At 35.2% G+C, this 20,906-nt stretch overlaps 1 protein-coding gene across 6 annotated transcripts in view; it reads left to right on the top strand.

The window, feature by feature from the left end:
• Positions 1-20,906, top strand: part of NCOA1 (nuclear receptor coactivator 1) — a 278,197-nt gene that overhangs the window by 189,878 nt on the left and 67,413 nt on the right. For all 6 annotated transcript variants that reach the window (XM_077960057.1, XM_028831929.2, XM_028831928.2 and 3 more), the window contains 4 exons: positions 6,575-6,754; positions 8,030-8,125; positions 12,429-12,569; positions 19,798-19,945. In XM_077960057.1, coding sequence (XP_077816183.1) covers positions 6,575-6,754; positions 8,030-8,125; positions 12,429-12,569; positions 19,798-19,945 — 565 coding nt within the window. The remainder of the gene's footprint in view (positions 1-6,574; positions 6,755-8,029; positions 8,126-12,428; positions 12,570-19,797; positions 19,946-20,906) is intronic.

The raw sequence follows: 20,906 nt of genomic DNA, 5'->3' as shown, positions 1-20,906 counted from the left end.
TAGAAGAAAATAAATTATAGTACCTATGTTTAAACCTTTATTATTAGAATAATCAAAGTATTAGAAAATTAAGGAAAGAGACTAAGTAGAATCATTTTATGTGTATTTCATTATCAACCACTGGGGAAAACAAAAATGAAATCAAGATTCAGAACCTATCAAGGAAGAAATTTGAAGAAAAATTTAGGATCATTATTTATATATGTACTCACCTTATATAAATATATACATGATTCAAAGCACTGCCTTCTTATTTTTGATTTGTTATTTCCAAGGAGAAATTTTGAAGAAAAAAGTTAAAAGTCAAACTTTTAAAATTGCTTTTGAATTTACAGATTTAGAAGATTTCAGTGTCTAAAATCTGTACTTTTTAAGCATAACATTTTATTTATAAGAAACAAAATCTGAATGCTGGGAAGCTGGTATGGTGAGAAATTTTGTCCAAAAGCACAAGTGTACATGGATATACTTATACTTGCACAGATGGTTATAAAAAGATTATATTGTGAAAGGCTAAGATTACAAAGAATGAGATGTTAGTGAACATAGACTTATTTGTGAAATTCTAATAAATTGGAACTTGAAGTTTGAAAAAAGAAATTTTAGAAAGCAAGTCTTTTTATAAATTCATACCATTTATATCTCAAATGATGGAGACACAATAGTACTTAAGAGCATAGCCTTTCTGGTATAAAACAGAAATGGGCTGTGCATTCTGACTCTGCTACTTAATTAGCAGTGTGACCTTGGACAAGACATTTGACCCCTCTACTCCTCATCCTTGATCGGAAGGTTAAGGGGTAAGTGTTGATTAGCGTATTTCTTGGCTCGTATTAAATTCTTTTTGTTTTAGCTATTATTATTCCTGTTACTCGCTTTTTCTAAATGTTTTGGAGCTTTTAACTTCTGAATGGTAGATCTTCCATTATTATTAACAATTACTAGCTTGTTTTGATTATGCTTTTAGCTTAGAAATTGATGTGAAGGAAGGACAATCTTGTCCTTTCATAGTGTGCTCTTAGAAGCACATAGAAATTATTCTGTAGAAATTGAGGCAAATTTTTTTTATAGATCACATTCAGTAGGATAGTTCCGTTTTTCTTTTTTCTTATTTATTTATTTATTTATTTATTTATTTATTTATTTATTTTTGAGACAGAGTTTCGCTCTTGTCACCCAGGCTGGAGTGCAATGGCATGATCTCAGCTCACTGCAACCTCTGCCTCCTGGGTTCAAGCAATTTTCCTGCCTCATCTTCCCAAGTAGCTGGGATTACATGCGCCCACTAACACGCCCAGCTAATTTTTGTATTTTTAGTAGAGATGGGGTTTCACCATGTTGGCCAGGCTGGTCTCGAACTCCTGATCTCAAGTGATCTGCATGCCTCGGCCTCTGAAAGTGTTGGGATTACAGGAGTGAGCCACCACGCTGGACCCTGTTCTTCTTTTTTAAACTGTAGTGCTAAACTGCTACTTTTACCTCTACAGGGGGCTTTTGTTAGTCATTTTTTAATACTTTGGGTTTGTTTTACTAGGTTTTTAAAACATTATCAGTGGCATTTATCCTTTTAAAGAGGAATCATATGGTGAGTTAAGAAAGGAATTGCATGAAGATTAGGCATGTTGCTTTCTAGCTAGTGAAAACTGCACCCTCCTGCACACAAAATACTGAATTTTGTCAGAAGCTTTGTACCTCTAGTATAGATCTATCCTCTTGTTTCCATTCCACAGAGTATACGGGACCTTATGTGTGTGATGCTGTTGTCTTTTTGCATAAATATGTAGCTCACTACCTACTGTTTAAAAGAAGATTCAAGTTCAAAAAAGTTTTGTCATGGTAAACTATTAATAGTTCAGTTAACTTAAAACAATCTAACCTTGTGAAATCAGGGTATCTAAAAAGATCACCTAAAATATTTAGCAGCTTATATTTGAGGGGCCTATAAGTTTGGAATTGAACTTGCTGTTAATTATTATTGTTTTAAGAAGATATGATAGTTGACATGTAAATTATTACCAAAATGACTTTAGTTTCTTTTGTTGTGGTGATTATTTTCAACTTTTTTTTTCACATCTCAAAAAGTGTTTTATACAATTTAGATATACTGACCACCATAATAGGTCATGAAATTAAACTTCCAGGAAGCACCTTTCTCATCTTCATCACTGTCTGCTCTTCTCTTGGCTCCTTAATCCTACCTTAATTCCTAACCATTCCTCCCCCTCTTTTCCTTTTCTCTACCTTCATTCCTTTTACCTGAACTGAGTGTGATTAGATATTTAGCTCTTCTTCTAGTAACATTCTGCAAGTAGCTTTCTTTGTAGACACCTTCAGAAAGTTGAAACTGTCCCTGATAACCGAATAGATCAGGGTAAACATTATCGAAGCCAAGCTGTAAACAAAAACTTAAAGCCTTCTTTTTTTTAACTTCTATTTTAGGTTCAGTGGTACACGTGCAAGGTGTGTTACATAGGTAAACTCATGTCATGGGGGTTTGTTGTTCAGATTATTTCGTCACCCAGTGTATTAGTCCATTTTCACACTGTAATAAAGAACTTCCCTGAGACTGGGTAATTTATAAAGGAAAGAGGTTTAATTGACTCGCAGTACCACATGGCTGGGGAGGCCTCAGAAAACTTACAATCATGGGAGAAGAGGAAGCAATTGCCTTCTTCACAAGGAGGCAGGAGAGAGAGAGAGCAAAGGAAGAACTTCCAGACGCTTATAAAACCATCAGATCTCTTGAGAACTCACCATCAGGAGAACAGCATGGGGGGAACTGCCCCATGGTCCATTCACCTCTCTCTCCCTCAACACATGTGGATTACAGGTCCCTCCCTCAATATGTGGGGATTACAATTTGAGATGAGATTTGGGTGGCAACACAGAGCCAAACCATATTAACCAAGGTACTAAGCCTAGCCCCCAATAATTATTTTTTCTGATGCTGTTGCTCCTCCCAGCCTCCACCGTCAAGTAGGCGCAGTGTCTGTTCTGCTTTGTGTTTGTGAGTTCTCATCATTTAGTTCACACTTACAAGTGAGAACATGCAGTGTTTGGTTTTCTGTTCCTGTGTTAGTTTGCTAAGGATAATGGCCTCCATTTCCGTCCATGTTCCTGCAAAGGACATGGTCTCATTCTTTTTTGTGGCTGTATAGTATTCCATGGTGTATATGTACCACATTTTCTTTATCCAGTCTGCCATTGATGGTCATTGAGGTTGACTCCATGTCTTTGCTATTGTGAATACTGTGGCAGTGAACATACACTTGCATCTGTCTTTATGGTGGAATGATTTTTGTTCCTTTGGGTATATATCCAGTAATGAGATTGCTGGGTTAAATGGTAGTTCTGTTTAGTTCTTTTAGGAATTATCACACTGCTTTCCACAATGGTTGAGCTAATTTACACTCCCACCAACAGTGTATAAGCATTCCCTTTTCTCCACAGCCTTGCCAGCATCTGTTATTTTTTGATGTTTTAATGATAGCCATTCTGACTGGTGTGAGATGATATCTCATTGTGGTTTTGATTTGCATTTCTCTAATAATAATCAGTGATACTGAGCTTCTTTTCACATGCTTGTTGGCCATATGTGTGTCTTCTTTTGAAAAAGTGTCGATGCCCTTTGCCCACTTTTTAATGGGGTTGTTTTTTCCTTGTAAATTTCTTTAAGTTCCTTATGAATACTGGATATTGGACCTTGTTAGATGCATGGTTTGCAAATATTTTCTTCCTTTCTGTAGGTTCTCTTTACTTTCTTGACAGTTTCTTTTGCTGTGCAGATGATCTTACATTTAATTAGGTCCCATTTGTCAATTTTTGCTTTTGTTTTCATCGCTTTTGGCATCTTCATTGTGAAATCTTTGCCCGTTCCTGTGTCCAGAGTGGTATTGCCTAAGTTGTCTTCCAAAGGTTTTTATAGTTTTGGGTTTTACATTTAAGTCTTTAATCCATCTTGTGTTGATTTTTGTATATGGTGTAAGAAAGAGGTCCAGTTTTAATCTTTTGCATGTGGCTATCCAGTTATCCCAGCACCATTTATTGACTAGGGAGTCAATTTCCCCATTGCTTGTTTTTGTCAGCTTTGTCAAAGATCAGATGGCTGTAGGTGTGCGGCCCTATTTTTAGTCTTGGTATTCTGTTCCATTGGTCTATGCATCTATTTTTGTACCATGCTGTTTTGGTTACTGTACCCCTGTAACATAGTTTGAAGTTAGATAACGTGATGCCCCCAGCTTTGTTCTTTTGGCTTAGGATTGCCTTGGCTATTTGGGCTCTTTTTTGGTTCCATATGAATTTTGAAATAGTTTTTTCTAGTTCTGTGAAAAATGTCATTGGTAGCTTGGTAGGAATAGCATTGAATCTGTAAATTGCTTTGACAGTATGGCCATTTTAATGATGTTTATTCTTCCTATTCATGAGCACGGGACATTTTTCCATGTGATTGTGTCATCTCTTTCTTTGAGTAGTGTTAACAAATCCTTTTCTTTTTTTTCTTTTCTTTTTTTTGTTTTTGGAGACGGAGTCTTGCTCTGTCGCCCAGGCTGGAGTGCAGTGGCGCGATCTCGGCTCACTGCAAGCTCCGCCTCCCAGGTTCACGCCATTCTCCTGTCTCAAGCTCCTGAGTAGCTGGGACTACAGGTGCCCGCCACCATGCCAGGCTAATTTTTTGTATTTTTAGTAGAGACAGGGTTTCACTGTGTTAGCCAGGATGGTCTTGATCTCCTGACCTCATGATCCACCTGCCTCAGCCTCCCAAAGTGCTGGGATTACAGGCATGAGCCACCACGCCTGGCACAAATCCATTTTTTATCATAGGGTCTATTTACTTTAGTTGGAGAGTTTTCCTAATAATTAGACAACTTAATCCATTTATTCAGTACATGAGAAGAGAGCTCTAAAAATGAATGGATATGCTAGTTTTTACATTCATTTTTCTTTTTTTCTTCCCTTTCCTTCCACTCTTTAGCCTGTATGTGCTCCAAAAGTGGAGGGGAGGACCTTGGACAGAAATCCTATATAACTAAACCAGACATGCATATAAAAATGTTATTCATAGCTCTTCATTTTCCACATTGTTCCCCCAACAGAATAGAAACTTCATTTCCTTTTGAAAATAGTAATATGTGTTTGTTGTAACTGGGGACTTGAAATGATTGTTTCTATTAAAATCACTACTGATATTTGAATCAAGCATCAAAGTATCTTATGTATTTTATTATGAAATTTTAAAGTATAAATGACTTTAGAGATAATGTAGTGTATTATTTTATTTTAAAAAATGAGACAATGAGCATCAAAGATTAATTAACCCAAACCTTAGAACTTGCTAATAGCAGAACCCAAGACTTCTTACTCCAATATGGGTTTGCTTCCCTGATTTCCTCTAACACTTAATAAAGGATGAGATGGAAAAAAGGAAGGAGGGTCACTGGAGAGTTTAAGGTAGGAAAATGTTTGGAACAGTAAAAAAGTAGCCTTGGCCAGGCATGGTGACTCACACCTGTAATCCCAGCACTTTGGGAGGCCGAGATGGGTGGATCATTAGGTCAGGAGTTTGAGACCAGCCTGGCCAACATGGTGAAACCCTGTTTCTACTAAAATACAAAAATTAGCCCAGCGTGGTGGAGCACGCCTATAATCCCAGCTACTCGGGAGACTGAGGCAGGAGAATCGCTTTAACCCAGGAGGCGCAGGTTGCGGTAAGCCGAGATCACACCATTGCACTCCAGCCTGGGTGACAAAGTGAGACTCCATCTCAGAAAAAAAAAAAGGCAGCCTTAAAAACTCTCTGATCATCTCATGACCACATGATTTAAACATGACACTATGACTGGGAAATTATGACCTACCACACAGTGGTTTTTACTTGAAATGGATACCTTTTTGCAACTGAATTCATTTTTCCTATACTGGATCAGGTAACATTCCTTTTTTAGCCATTTTTTTAATATAATAATATTGATTATCCACTATATCCAAGGTATTGTAGCATATGAACTGTGCCAGTTAAGTAAAATAAAGCACAAGGAGAAAATGGTTATGAGAAATTGAGATTGCTCTATATTCTTAATATTTTTTTGAGTCACAGACTCTAAGAAAATTGAAATCTCCCCCAGAAAGGTGCACATCCACACAAAAGCCAACCTTAAGAATCCATGATTGCCAAGTTAAAACCCCACTTATCAATATACCTGTGGTTTTGAATCATTTCATTGTCAAAGTATAACTGGAAACCAACTGAAAAACTCATTAATTAACTGCTGTAAAATTCTGAGCAAAATGACTAGTAAGTTTTAATTTTTAATTTTTGTCTTTGATGATAATATTTGAGGGGAAGATCCCATGTATTTTCTTGGAAATGTTACAGTTTTCTAATTGGTAGACATTTAGATTTGCTAGGGAGATAAGTATTCTATTGCCTCAGGATAATGTTAGATGTGAAGAGGTCAGTCTGTCTTTTAATCTGAGTGTCTAATTAAGCAGATCGCTTAAAGTACATCTTTTGTATCTTCAGAGTTTGTGCTTTTTCACCATATTCACAAGCACGTAATCAATTTTTCTTCCTCAGTAAATGGAGTTCCTTGGCCTCAAGAGGCAACACGACGAAACAGCCATACCTTTAACTGCAGGATGCTAATTCACCCTCCAGATGAGCCAGGAACCGAGAACCAAGAAGCTTGCCAGCGTTATGAAGTAATGCAGTGTTTCACTGTGTCACAGCCAAAATCAATTCAAGAGGATGGAGAAGGTAAAGCCAAATGTTCATTTTAAAGTGTTTATTTCTTCTGTGACTTTAAGGAAAGGAGAGGAAATTAATTATAAACTGCCTTTTTCAGATAGTATTTTTGGTTACTATAGTATGTATCATAGTAGCTATTCCATTTGCTATATATTCTTAATACTTAAAAAACAATAATTACATCTAGAATCGTTCCTTTAATATGCCCCCCAGATTCTTAGTTTTAAGCTGGCATTCCCACTAAAATGTCAAATAATTCAGACCAACTTGCTGTCTAGAAATAAGAGATGTAACTAACTGCTGCCAGTTGGAAATGTACCAGATGCAGCAGACTGTTGAACAGCTCTGATTTTTAGAAAGTTTCAAGTTTAGAGTGTAGGGAACATTGGAGAATAGAGTTGGCATTTTTCAGGCTATACAAGGTAATTTATAAGGAGAAAACTTATGAACAGATGGAAACATGCTGAAGCTCTAATATGAACATGGTGTCAACATGGAATTAGTTAAATATGTGACAGTGGATGAGTTTTCCATGTAAACTTAGACTGGGCTAAGTTTAGAAAATCACAAATTGGGAACTGGAGTAAGGACAAGGGAAGGTAGTAGACAAGAAGTCAGTCAGATGCAAAAAAGCCATATACATAGCAGGTCTCACCAGGAAATGGAGGTGGCAATCAACTGGAGACTTTTTATAAAATATACATGCCAAGTCTTATTTGATTAAAGTTCATTTTTAGCTGTGTGATATTGTGTTTAACATCCTCAAAACAAAATTTGGGAATAGGACTTAGAAAAAATTGTATATCCTGAAAACATGAAGTCATCTGTCAAGAGCAAAATAGTGCTTCAGAGTTAAAGGTTGTTTTTCTCATATAATTATCTACACCGTGGTTATAAGAATAATCTTTGCAGCCGTTAAGTACTGGTGAATATAAGAAATTGACTACAAAACTGTATTTTAAAAAACACTGTGCCACTTATATCTAACCAAAACTACTACTTCTAGTTGTTATTATCCATACATGAAATGCATCAGTCTGCTCTGGTATATATAAGAGCATTCAATAAGAAGGAATAGTTTGTGCCAACTAACTCTCTACCTGGAGCTATCAGTTTTTGGTTGCCAGCAAGTTTATTTCTAAGATACATTAGATAAGAATGATTTCAATATTATGTCAGATCCTGTAACATGTATTGTTTTTTTGAAAACCATTAATGGCAAGTGATAGAGGTAAACCATTTTCTACTCTCTTTCCTTCAATTTCCCTTTCTTGTTTTGGGCAGATTTCCAGTCATGTCTGATTTGTATTGCACGGCGATTACCTCGGCCTCCAGCTATTACGGGTGTAGAATCCTTTATGACCAAGCAAGATACTACAGGTACTAATTGTAAAGTTCAGAATGTTCCATAGGTATTAATAATGTGACTCTGCCCTTTAATTATATCCAGAATGTCTTTCTGTTCTATGAGATTTAGGCTTTGCTCCCTAGTCTTATACAGAAAACATTTTAAATGGTGCTCTTAGATACTATAATCGTTATCATGGCCAGGGTGCTGGAGAGAACACTTTTTATAACTTTATATACCTATATTTGTTTGATTATAAATTATTTTTCGTAATCATGGAATAAAATGCTTAAATTTAGAAGATATAGATATGTAAATATGTAGAGATATATACATTTATTTAAAATAGATATGAATACGGTAGTTTTACTATTATGCTTAAATGTATCTGGCTATTTCTGGGTTTTTTTAAAATTCTTTTTCTCTAAATTTATTTAGCCCATACTGATTGAGTCCCTAGAAGTGCCTGTCACTAGGTGATTCCTCAAGATGTATATGGTTGAACAAAAATAATTCAATGACAAATTGTGTTATTTTTGATGATAGAAAAGTTATGAGAATGGTATAAGGGAAGATTTATGAAATTAGTTTGTCAGCAAAGGCCTGTCTGAGGAGCTGATACTGAGCCCCAAAGGATGAAGTGGTGCCCACTATTTAAAGTGTGGGTCTTGGAAGGGGGGCAGCAACGAAGGGTCTTGATGCAGAACGGGTACTCCTAATTGAGGAACCAGAGCTGCAGAAGTCTAAAGATAAGCAAGACAGAGAGGTAAGTTAGAAGTGCTAGAAGGAGGGCAGGAGAGCCTCAAACTGAGTAACAGACTGCCTATAAATAAGGCATTCTTAAAGGCCTACTTCAGATTTTATTTTCAGCAAGGACAAATTGTTACTGTTCTTTATAGCTGATGAAGTATTTTTCTTATATTACTTGATTTTATCTTTACACTAACACATTGTATGTGCATGCTTTTACAACAACCAGGGTTACATATATCTCACCTCTCTAATTTTAAAATAGAGATAAATATTAGAGGTATATTTTCTAGCAGACTAAGATTTTAAAAATCATTTCTTCTGAATTTTCTGCTTTGTGAAAGTTTAGTTTTAGTGTACATTTTGACTTTTACCACCTTTTTATAAGATCCTATTTCATTATATATTCATTTTTTAGTCCCAATAATCTAATATTCCAATGTTGTATGCTTTGTGCATGTGTTTTTAGTGATAAACTTCCAGCTGCTCTTACTAAAGAACTAGTATGGATAAATTAGCACAGATAATAGAAAATGGTGAAGAGAATGTCTCTGAATGCAGAGAGATGGCATCTAAGGATAGTAATTATCAATTATCATCCCTTTTTTCATTCCATTTTTGAGTCTACCATGTATTGTGTTCCTTTCCGGTCTCTACCATGAACAATACTGGAAAAATTTAATAAGCTTACTATGGATGTGTGGGTTTGTGCCAAAACAAAAATTTCTTATTTAAATTAAAAAAATTATTTTTTAAATTATTGAAAATTGAAAGTATTTTGCATGAAGGAAAAATAGAGTCCATTGAAAAGGAAAATTGGTCAGTAACCAGTTAACCTAAAAAGAAACCAAAGAAGGGCTTTGTGAGATAGCAGAATGAAAACGTGTTGAAAAGGGTTATTGTGAGGTCACAGAAAAAAATGTCAGAGATGAGGAAGGCCTAAAAGTTATGAGGCTAATTTAGGAACAAGATGTTTCAGCTTTTCCTCATATTGCATTTCTATAAGTTGAATTCTAAATTGGATTGTTTTAAGGACTTTATTTTCTCATAGGAACAGTGTTATCCGTGGTAGTTTTGTTTCTAAGAACCCAGGTGTTAAAATTTTAGATATACCTGGTAATATGTATAAATATATAAAAATAACCATAATCGTGTAAAATAAAAGATTAGCCTCTGGGCCATAAAGTAACTATATATTTTATAGTTTGAGGCAGCCTCAAAGATCACAGAATCCAACCTGAATTTACAAATGAGGGGATGGTGATTTGATCAAAACCATACAGCCCTTTGCCGAGAATGGCCACCTTTAGGTCCTAATGTGGAGCTCTTTCTTGTATTATGTTACTTTTCACTAAAGCGCTATTAAAAGGGCATCACTATACTGTACACACTTATTATACAAAGATACCAAGGAAATATAAAATATACTTAAAATGTAAAACTAACATTTTATTATATAAATCATAGAATTGACTTAGCTAAAAAGAATAGGTATAATAAATGTTAAACATTTCTTAAGTTTTTGTAGTACTTTTTAACTCTTTATGGGATGGTCCATATCGCTTAAAAAAAAGAAAAAAGTCTTTTACTAGGAAATGTAAAAAGGTTTTTTATTGTTGTTTGGTTGTTTGGTGGTTGGTTGATTGGTTAAACTTTCCTGTAGTAGGCAGAGGTATTCTAAATCAAGCTGTTCATGATTCCTCACTAAGACAGTCATTACATTACCCATCTGGTACCATTGCTGATAACTTAATCACTTTCTCTCCTGCCAGCCCCCAAACTCTAAACTCTCATGCCCTCTCGTGGGGCCAACCCTGACATGAACACACACACATGCACACACCTCCCTTAGTCACTGCCTGTGAGGCGCATTCTTGTATAGGAAGACTATGTAGCAGTGGAATCCCTGCTATAACCAACTTTTTATCTCTGACATAAGAAACAAGGGTTGAACTATTAAAATTCTTAAAAATCTAAGATCTTTTATAGTTTCAGTTACAGTGTTCACCAGGCTTTCCCCAAACTGTTCTTAAATGACAAAATTCCCTTATTTGAGTTTCAGTTTATTTTCTTTCTACTATTTACATTTATGCCAAGACTTAGGTGATAACCTGATCAAGTAGGACTGGGTACATCAGATTCAAGACCCTAAGTTACAAAGGTCTAATGAATATTTTATTCTAAGCAAACCAAATGAAATATATAAACAGGGAGTTAGTTCGATGAGGAGGCACAAACTGGATGATAGATTTGAGTTGATTGTATGAAGAAGGGGAAGATGGGGAAAATGTTTAATCAGGCATTCATAGAAGAGGAAACATTAGTGGTGAACTCTAATAATTGGGGAAATAAAAATTTAGACCACAATGAGATAGCATTTTTCACCTACTAATTTGAAAACGTAAAGAAGCCTGACAACACAAGTGATGGAAAGGATGTTAGATTAGCACTAGCTCCTATGCATTGCTGGTGGAAGCATAGAGTGGTACAAGTTTCAGGAAGACAGTTTAAAATTAATATTATAAAGTTGCATTCACATAACCTACAGTCTAACAATTCTGTTCCTACGTATATACCCTAGAGAATGCATGTACCATGCAACATGTGAAAGATGTTCATAGTAGTGCTGACTATAATGGCAAAAAACTGTTAACAGTCTAGATGCCCATTCACAGGAAAATTTAAAGAGGGGGTAGTGACAAGGGAGGAGTGCACATGTGATGCAGCAATATTGGTAACGTCAAGTTCTAAAGTTGAGTGGTGGGTTTGCAGGTTTTTATCTCATTAATATAATTCTTGATTTATATATATATTCTATATATATCTTGTATTAGTTTGTGTGACTGTAAGATTGTGTAAAACATGATAAAACAGGTCTTAATATTTACAGACTGGATTAATTGGCCCTCTGTTAACTGAGGAATAACTTATCTGAATTCTCTCATAGCCAGTTAGGAAATTTGTTTAAATATGATAACAATGGCGAATCACTATAAATTTTATAAAACATGTGTTCCGTGTGCATACTGCCTAGCAAATCTTAATGTTCTCACTTACCGTTTTTCTGACTTAACTTTTGTTGCCTTCAGTCTGTGTTTAGTCTTAAATACAGTATTGCCTACAGCCCAACAAAGGGTAGAGAGGGAAAGCCTTGCTTCTTTTCTCATATTCTCTTCTCTTAGTAATTAGAAATTAATTTAAACCAAGCAATATACTTCATCTTTATCTCTCCTTTCCTATCAGTCATCAGTATACAGAGAGCAGAATCCAAAGACCAAGCCAGAGGAGTTTGAACTGCATTAGTCTCAGCAGCATCAGGTCATTATGGTATGACTTTAATCCTAGACCTGAATTGAATTTTATAATATGACATACTAGGACATAACAATTCCAAAACCAAAACAATTTATGTCAATAACATACTTCATAACTATATGTAATAAAAATTAATAGTGCTTTTTATTGCTTTTGTTTATTGAGTATTTGGAAAGAAAGAATATTTCTTAGACTCAGTTGTTAGTTTTGAAATATGGATGATTTATATAAAGAGGCTGTTATAAATGTACACTTTTGTTCTTTGTACAGGTAAAATCATCTCTATTGATACTAGTTCCCTGAGAGCTGCTGGCAGAACTGGTTGGGAAGATTTAGTGAGGAAGTGCATTTACGCTTTTTTCCAACCTCAGGGCAGAGAGCCATCTTATGCCAGACAGCTGTTCCAAGAAGGTAAAGTTTTCTCTCTCAGTTATTTTCATTAACCTTTATCTTTACTTACATTTGGATAGTTTGTATAGAACTTATGGCTTGATAAGTATTTTCTCCAAATTATAGTTTTTGCAATAATCAGTTTTAGGAAAGGAAGAAATGGGTAAGCAAAGTAATTCATGAGTGGATCTGAAATTTGGGATACATGTTCTAAAGAATAGGATGTTGTGTGGTGGTCACTCATTCATTCATTCATTCATTCAGCAGACATGTATCAAGTTCCCAACATACATAGAACACTATATAAGGTGCCAGGGGTACAGTGATGACTAAGAAAGAAAGTTTTGCCCTTAAAGAGCTTATAATACAGTAGGAAAATATATGACAACCCTCAAGATCAGTTTGACATGGGATATGATAGAACCATAACCAAATAAGAAAAAAATTTATTCTGACTTGAAGAATCAAGGATGACTTCAGAGAATAAATAATATTTTGTTTGGCTCTCAAAGATCATTCCTAGCAGAACAAGCATGTTAAAGGCCTTCTGGATAATACAGAGATCAGTGTCATGCATGTTTACTTCATGACTGTTGCAGAACCTGTATCTCTTGACTCAGGTTGAAATTTCAAGCCAAAAAATACATCCTGTGAAATTATTAATTATTGCATAGCTGCTGGGCCTTAGTAAGTATCATGGAAGTATAAGATACGTATATTACCTGCCCTTAGGAAACTTAACAATACTATAGGAAAGGTGGGAAAAGTTATTTGAGAGTTAAGGCCAGAAAGTTTACAGAAGTTCAGAATTAAATGGCTTTGATATACTTTAAAAATATTGTCGTTTAATTATGGTAGCCTAACATTCTTTTTCCAATGAAATTTATTCTCTAATCTCTAGATAGTTTCTTTTGTAAGAATCTCGTTGTATGGCTTTTCCTGAAAAACAATTTAAAAATATTATTATTTCATCAGTCTTAATTTTAACATTTTTCCCATAACATTAGATTTCCTAAGTTTATATATGATTTTCCATTCATTACATTTCAGGTCAACTGCTTCCTAGTGATATATGGAGAAAGTAGTTTGATTTTTTTTCTTTTTCCAGGAAGTATCTATATAAATATCACAATCCAGGTATTTCTGGAACAGCTTTGTACAGACTAGTGGTTCTCTAGTGGGCTCCTTACTAGACTTATACCACCCCATAAGATTGTATTTCACTGGGTAGAGCCAAGAATCTGTATTTTTTAAAAGTTTCCCAGGCAATCCTGAAGGGCAGCCAGGTTTGGAAACCATTACAATAAGTAACTAATGCCGTCCATTGGATGTGAACTTTGTGATTTCCTCTGCCAAGAGTGATGCTTGACTTTTGCGTAGGTTTGGGACTCAACACTGTCTCCACTCATTGCCTCAAGTTCTCAAGTATATAGTACTTTTGATTTTTGCCTTAAGTTGGGCCTTCCAAGGCTTTTCTTAAAAGATTTAATTTATTTGCCTATAACTTATGTTCATTTTCACCAAGGCAAAGCAGATCTGGCTTGTCTCATTATCCAAATGGCTAGGCTCCCCATAGATGTGACTAGGCCATAAAACAAATTGATTAAAGTATAATAAGTAACTAGTTTGTCATTAATATATAAACTGAAATAATTTAGAGTAAAACGTAAAGAAATGTAAGTATAATCCAATACCTCTTCCCTGTTAGTCATTTTTTAATGTTCCCTCATTCTACATTTTTTAGGAAAAAAAATCTTCAATAGAAATAACTTGTATTTTTCTTAGAATTAAGTTGTCCAAAGTTCACATGACTGAATCTAGTGTTTTGGAGATTCTAAACAACCTGACAAACAGGTTTTGTGGATTGAGCACAGCCTTTTCTGATATTTTCTATTCAGCAGTATCTAGCCAGATATGAGAAATGTGGTCAATGAAACACTGTCATGAGAATCACCTGTTAAAGCTATTGACCTGCCGAATTAAAATATCAGATGAAGGCCTGCCCAGATATCTTAACAAACCTTAAAGATAGTGCTTAAGTTGGCCAGGCGCAGTGGCTCACGCCTGTAATCCCAACACTTTGGGAGTCCGAGGAGGATCACCTGAGGTCAGGAGTTCAAGACCAACCTGATCAACATGGAGAAACCCCATCTCTACTAAAAATACAAAATTAGCCGCACATGGTGGCCCATTCCTGTAGTCCCAGCTACTTGGAAGACTGAGGCAGGAGAATCGCTTGAACCCAGGAGGTGGAGATTGCGGTGAGCTGAGGTCGCACCATTGCACTCCAGCCTGGGCAACAAGGCGAAACTCCATCTCAAAAAAAATAATAACAAATAATAATAATAATAATGCTTAAGTGTGACAACCATTGATCCATCAAGATTGGAGAGAGCTGTTGTTTGCATTTGCAGTTTTCTTGCTGCCTTTTCACTTAGGACAGTATAAAAAGAGTGAAACAAATTATGTACCATCTTCTTGATTTTGTGTAGAACTTTATAGTGAATGATATTTAGGCAGGAAAAGTTTGTCCTCCATTTGTTGTCTTTTTTTCCTGCCCATTAACTTACTCTTTGATGGCAGCAACTAGTCCAAAATCCTAATATGCATTAAAATTTCTAGTTTTAGTTTAGTTTTTTAGCTGCTCTTGACAAAGTCAACTCATGAACTGCTGTCAAAGGGAATTTACTATTATATTTTCCAGAATCAAGTTTGAAAACACATTTCAGTCAAAGAATATTTGGGAACTACCTAGCATGAATTAGATTAAAGCCATGGTTTTACATTGAGATTGGAGAGAAATAGGTATCAGGATCACTTGAGGAACTTTTTAAAGTAGGAGAAGATCCATTCAAGTATGTATAGTTTGGAAAAAGTTCCCAGGTTCTGTTCAATTCAAAACTATTACTTTAAAGAAATATCTAGGTCATGGTGCTTCCCAAAGTCCCTGGTAAGATAGATTCATCTGGGTCAGTTGTTAAACTAGATTTCTGGACCCCACCCCAGACTACTGAATCAGAGTCTATAGTCTAAGATGTTTACTTACAGAGAAGTTTGTAAAATATGAACCTAGGTTCCACAAACTTAATAACTATAACTAGGAAATGATGTTTTATGTGTAATCCCACTTTAGGGGATTTATAAGATATATTTAAGGTATTTAAGTTTCTGAAAAGTTCTACAATAAAAATACCTTTTAAATTTTGTTACTGAGACTTTTTTTTTCACAGAATACTTTTTCTTGGAGCACATCTATCAGCAGTTAGATAGTAGTCATGGGAAATGTCAGGCTATACAACCTAGAAACTAGTTGTATGAAAGTTCTGTTTACATATATATAATAATGGATCATCTTTTCTTGTCTTTGAAATATCCACGATATATTGTTATATTAAAAAGTAGGTGGCTGGACACAGTAGCTCATACCTGTAATCCCAGCCCTTGGGAGGCTGAGACAGGAAGATTGCCTGAGTCCAGAAGTTCAAGACCAGCCTGGGCAACATGGTGAAACCTCATCTCTACAAAAAATAAAAATACAAAAATTAGCTAGGCATGGTGGCACACAGCTATGGTCCCAGCTAGTCCGGAGGCTGAGGTGGGAGGATTGCTTGAGCCCAGGAAGTGAAGACCAGTTAGCCTTGATCATGCCACTGCACTCAAGCCTGGGTGACAAAGTGAGACACTATCTCAAAAAACAAAAAAAAAGTAGACCAAGAGAGCACAGCATATATAATATGATCTCACTTTTAGATATCTATTTATCCAATTCTGGAAAATTAACAAAATTTTAACTGATTATCTCTGCATGATGGAATTACAAATGACTTTACTTATTCTTTGTTCATCTCTCTATTAACTTTATATTAAAATAAAGCTATTTTCATCTTTTAAAAAATATAGTTAAGGCTAGGCATGGTGGCTCACGCCTGTAATCCCAGTGTTTTGAGAGGCTGAGGTGTGAGGATCACTTGAGCACAGGAATTCGAGCTCAGCCTGGCCAACATGGTGAAACCCCATCCTGTTAAAAATACGAAAATGAGCCGGGCCTGATGATGTGAGCCTGTAATCCCAGCTACTTGGGAGTCTGAGGCAGGAGAATCCCTTGAACCTGGGAGGCGGAGGTTGCAGTGAGGCGAGATCACGCAACTGCACTCCAGCCTGGGTGACAGAGTGAGACCCTGTCCCAAAAAAGAAGAAAGTATATCGTGAGTCAAAGCTGGAAGGGGTTTATGGTATTAAGTTTGGAAGCATTGCTATACAACATAAAGTACCCATATCAATGATTAATTAGAATGTTCTTTGAGACTTGCGTAATGTGGTTAAGTCCACGGTCCATGTGACAATTAACTGAAAATCTTTTTATGTCAAACTTTGTTAAAAATATTTAAAATGTGAGTTTACTGTCCTGTTAGTGATTTTGATATAATAAATAGAATTTGCTCATTGGTGATTGAGAATTTTAGAACATTTAGGGGTAATTATTTTTTCTGTACCTAACAACAATTTTTTAATTCTTTCTCTTTTTCTGCATATGTTTAGGTGACTACCACAAAGAAAAATAAACCTGTACCAGCATTGACCCATAGTACCTTGCCACACATTTTTTACCTTTTTTGTTAATATCCGTAAGGCATGCTTGTTTGAGGTTATCTCGCCACCAAATTGGGAGGGATCAAAAACCCAAAAAGCTTTGCTTCTACAGCTGCTGTAACCAGGGAAATTTTAATGTTTCTTTTGCTTTGTGGCTCTTTTGAGGCCTATTTTGAGGGGGGGGACAGCTGTCATGTTAAAGTTTTTTTGGAAGGATTCTGAGGTGTCAATAATAGTCCTTCAATAATATCTTTCCCCGCTAAGTGTTGTAAAAAGTTTAGAAATGAACACAGGAATCAGAGATCAAAATACTAGCTATAAAGATGACAAAATTAGGTCAGAAAACTAGGCCAGGATCTATAAACAAAATGAAATTCCAAAACTAAACCTTGAAACCCACTTAAAGGGAAAATTTGATGTGTAGAGCAAATGTTTATTGAACCAACTCTGTGAAGAGCTGTGGCTACCTTACTCATCTCTTAATTCAAAGTATTAGTGATTGCTAGACAGAGTTGAAGCTGTTGCCATAAATGGTGTCTAGGGATTGACTATGTGTGTAACTCAGAACATAAGTACTTTGGAAGCTGCATATTTGTTGGGTTTTTTTTCCCTCTGATGTTTATTGAGGAAATATTCGTTCAATACCTGCTATGTACTCTATGCTAGGCTCCATGCTAGATATTATTTTACAATGTTGTTGGCTCAGTTTTAGTAATGAGTTGACTGAGATGGGTGAACATTAATTTGCATTAAGTCTTAAACTTGTAAATGACAGTGAAAGGTCAAGCCTGAATCTGACTCCTAGGCTCTTACTCTTTTCATTGATTTATGCTGCCTTCCTTTGACCTCTTCATCTGAACAATTAAGCACCAGAATTTTAGTTAACTGGAGAGTCTTACTGAGTTCTAATTAATTGAAGTTTTACCATATTAGATATTGCCTTTTTCTCATTTCCAAGAATGGCTGAATTATAAAATGCCAAATCTTAGTCCATACATTCTCATCCAAAACAAGTAATCTAATTTCAAAACATGAAGTGTGGTAATTATCTTGTATTAAATTAATAAGCTTCCCCAAATTCGAAATTTTTCCTAGTTTAGATACATTATATTTAGTAACTATGCCAGTGATTTAGCTGAAATTTGCCAGGTGTGTAAAGAATGTGGTTGGTTAGATATAAGTCTTATCCTTTCAATTAGATTTATATTGTGGTTTTGGTACTTAGGCAGATATATTATGATATAGATTTATAACAAACTATACCTTTTTCAGTTGGTACTGTATACACAGGACAATAAAAATAGAACATTTCTTGTTTACTTCAAGTAACATGTAACTTCAAAAATTATTTATTAATTAGTAATTTTAAGCCTCTTTCTCATGTCCTTTAAAATGTAATCAAAGCCCCTTCTGAAATGTCTTTGAAAAATTGGACTAACATTTATCACAGGCTAAATTATAATAGTCATTTGTGGTAGTACTCAATCTTTCTTAAAATAGAATTATATGGTATTATCAAAACATCAGTGATATTTTATTACATAATAGTCTGGCATAGCCTTTACATATTTAATAAATACTTACATGGTTAGAATTTTTTCTGCTGTTAGTAAAGCTTTAAGCCAAAAGTAAATTATGCTGCTTATAAAGTGACTTGACTGTCTTAACTTAGTTTTTGTTCCTTATACTAATAACCATTGGCTTTATCTTAATTTGCTTACTAAACTTTAAAAATTCAAACATTAAAAATAGTCCACAGATTTTACACGTATTTATAAATAACTTGTCGAATGGGACCTTAGTGATTCACATTCCTGAGTGAAAACTTAAATTTGAATATTAGTTAGGGAACTCTATAAGCTGATCAAAACTTAGAGAATAAATTTTATGCTGTGTGAGTCATATCCTAGTAGAGCTGTTATTAAAATCAGCCAGCAAAAGAGAAAACAAACTTGTTAAAGGTAATACTGAGAGTGAGAGGAGAGAAAAGTATTTTCTGGTATTTTTAATGGAGACTTAATAAATTTGAAGAGCTGCCCCCAGTATAGAGAAAGATTAAGGTTGGGCCAGACATGTTGGCTCACACCTGTAATCACAGCACTTTGGGAGGCCAAGGTGGATGGATCATTTGAGGTCACGAGTTCAAGACCAGCCTGACCAACATGGTGAAACCCTGCCTGTACTAAAAATACAAAAATTAGCCATGGTGGTGGGCGCCTGTAGTCCCAGCTGCTCAGAAGCCTGAGGCAGGAGAATTGCTTGAACCCCAGAGGCAGAGGTTTCAGTGAGCCAAGATCGTGCCACTGCACTCCAGCCTGGGTGACAGAGCGAGACTCTGTCTCAAAAGAAAAAAAAAATAAAAAGATTAAAGTTGTTGTTTCCCAGATTTAGGGTTTCCTCATAATTTTAACTTATGTGAGGAGGCACCCATTCAACTATGACTCAATTAAACCCTGTCATCAAGTGGTATATTTCAACTGGAATCATCTTTCCCCCTCAGTTATCTGCTTTGTCTGAACTATTCTTTATTCTGAGTTTAAGCAGTCAGCAGTTGGGAGGGCATTTAAAATGAGGTTCTAAGTAGAAATAAAGCCTGGTGACTTAAAGCCAGCGTATAAGTATCAGAATTTTAACTAGGTTTCTCTTTTGTTTGAAACAGTGATGACTCGTGGCACTGCCTCCAGCCCCTCCTATAGATTCATATTGAATGATGGGACAATGCTTAGCGCCCACACCAAGTGTAAACTTTGCTACCCTCAAAGTCCAGACATGCAGCCTTTCATCATGGGAATTCATATCATCGACAGGTATTACTTATTTGGAGAGCTTCATATGAAATAAGCCAGTTCACATATCTCTTATTAGAGAAATTTTTTATACTCTTGATGGCTAGAAAGCAGATATTCTAAGTTAGGCATAAAACTAGTGTGATGAGTATATATAATCAATATATCCATATTGGGTTTTATAGTTTTATCATGTAATAGCTTTGTTGTTCATAAAGGGAGGTAGGAAAGCGGAGGGTAAAAATATGCTTTTAAGAGGGTAAAACCAAAAAGATGGCTAAAAATTTACAACATTCCATATGTGAATCTTATAAGAGATTTCAGAGTTTGTTAACATTGTTATTTTTATTTTTATTTTTGAACGTGCTCTATTTTCATTTTGGCATACTTGGTGGCTCCTGAGTTCAAGTTGACAATTTCTCACAGAAATTACAAATCATTAAACTATCAACTTGATTTTTGAATGCCATTGCCTCTAATTTGTTCCCCTCTCTAAATATGTTTTACACTGATATATGATAAATTCTTGAAACTATTCTTTTATCCTATGAATTATTAGAAATCCTACATTTACAGTGGTTAAAATGTAGCATTAAAAACAAAGACATTTCCCCTCACTTCATCTTTTTCTCATCTAATGTATTTGCTTATTGGAACATGGTAATGCCAGTCACAAATCTGTTGTCATAATTATGAATTTGAGTAAAAAACTCACTGAAAACCTGAATTCAGTATTCTGTTTTTTTCTACTTTTAGTTTAAATTATGCTTGTGAGTGGAATTAGCACAGTTCTTTTTTTCATATTGTGATTTCTCTTTCAAAACATCTGCTATGTCTGCATATCACTCTTTTTAATTTTTACATCAGTGACACAGTATTTTCCTTACCCAGTCTTCCTCTTTGGAGTTGAAATACTTAAAAGCTGTAACAGGAGTCATAAATAAATGCTTTATAAACAGAGGTGTGTGAGAAGTTTCTTTTT

This window comes from Macaca mulatta, chromosome 13, assembly GCF_049350105.2.
Source record: "Macaca mulatta isolate MMU2019108-1 chromosome 13, T2T-MMU8v2.0, whole genome shotgun sequence".
NCBI lineage: Eukaryota > Metazoa > Chordata > Mammalia > Primates > Cercopithecidae > Macaca > Macaca mulatta.
This window is presented reverse-complemented; position numbering and strand designations above follow the sequence as displayed.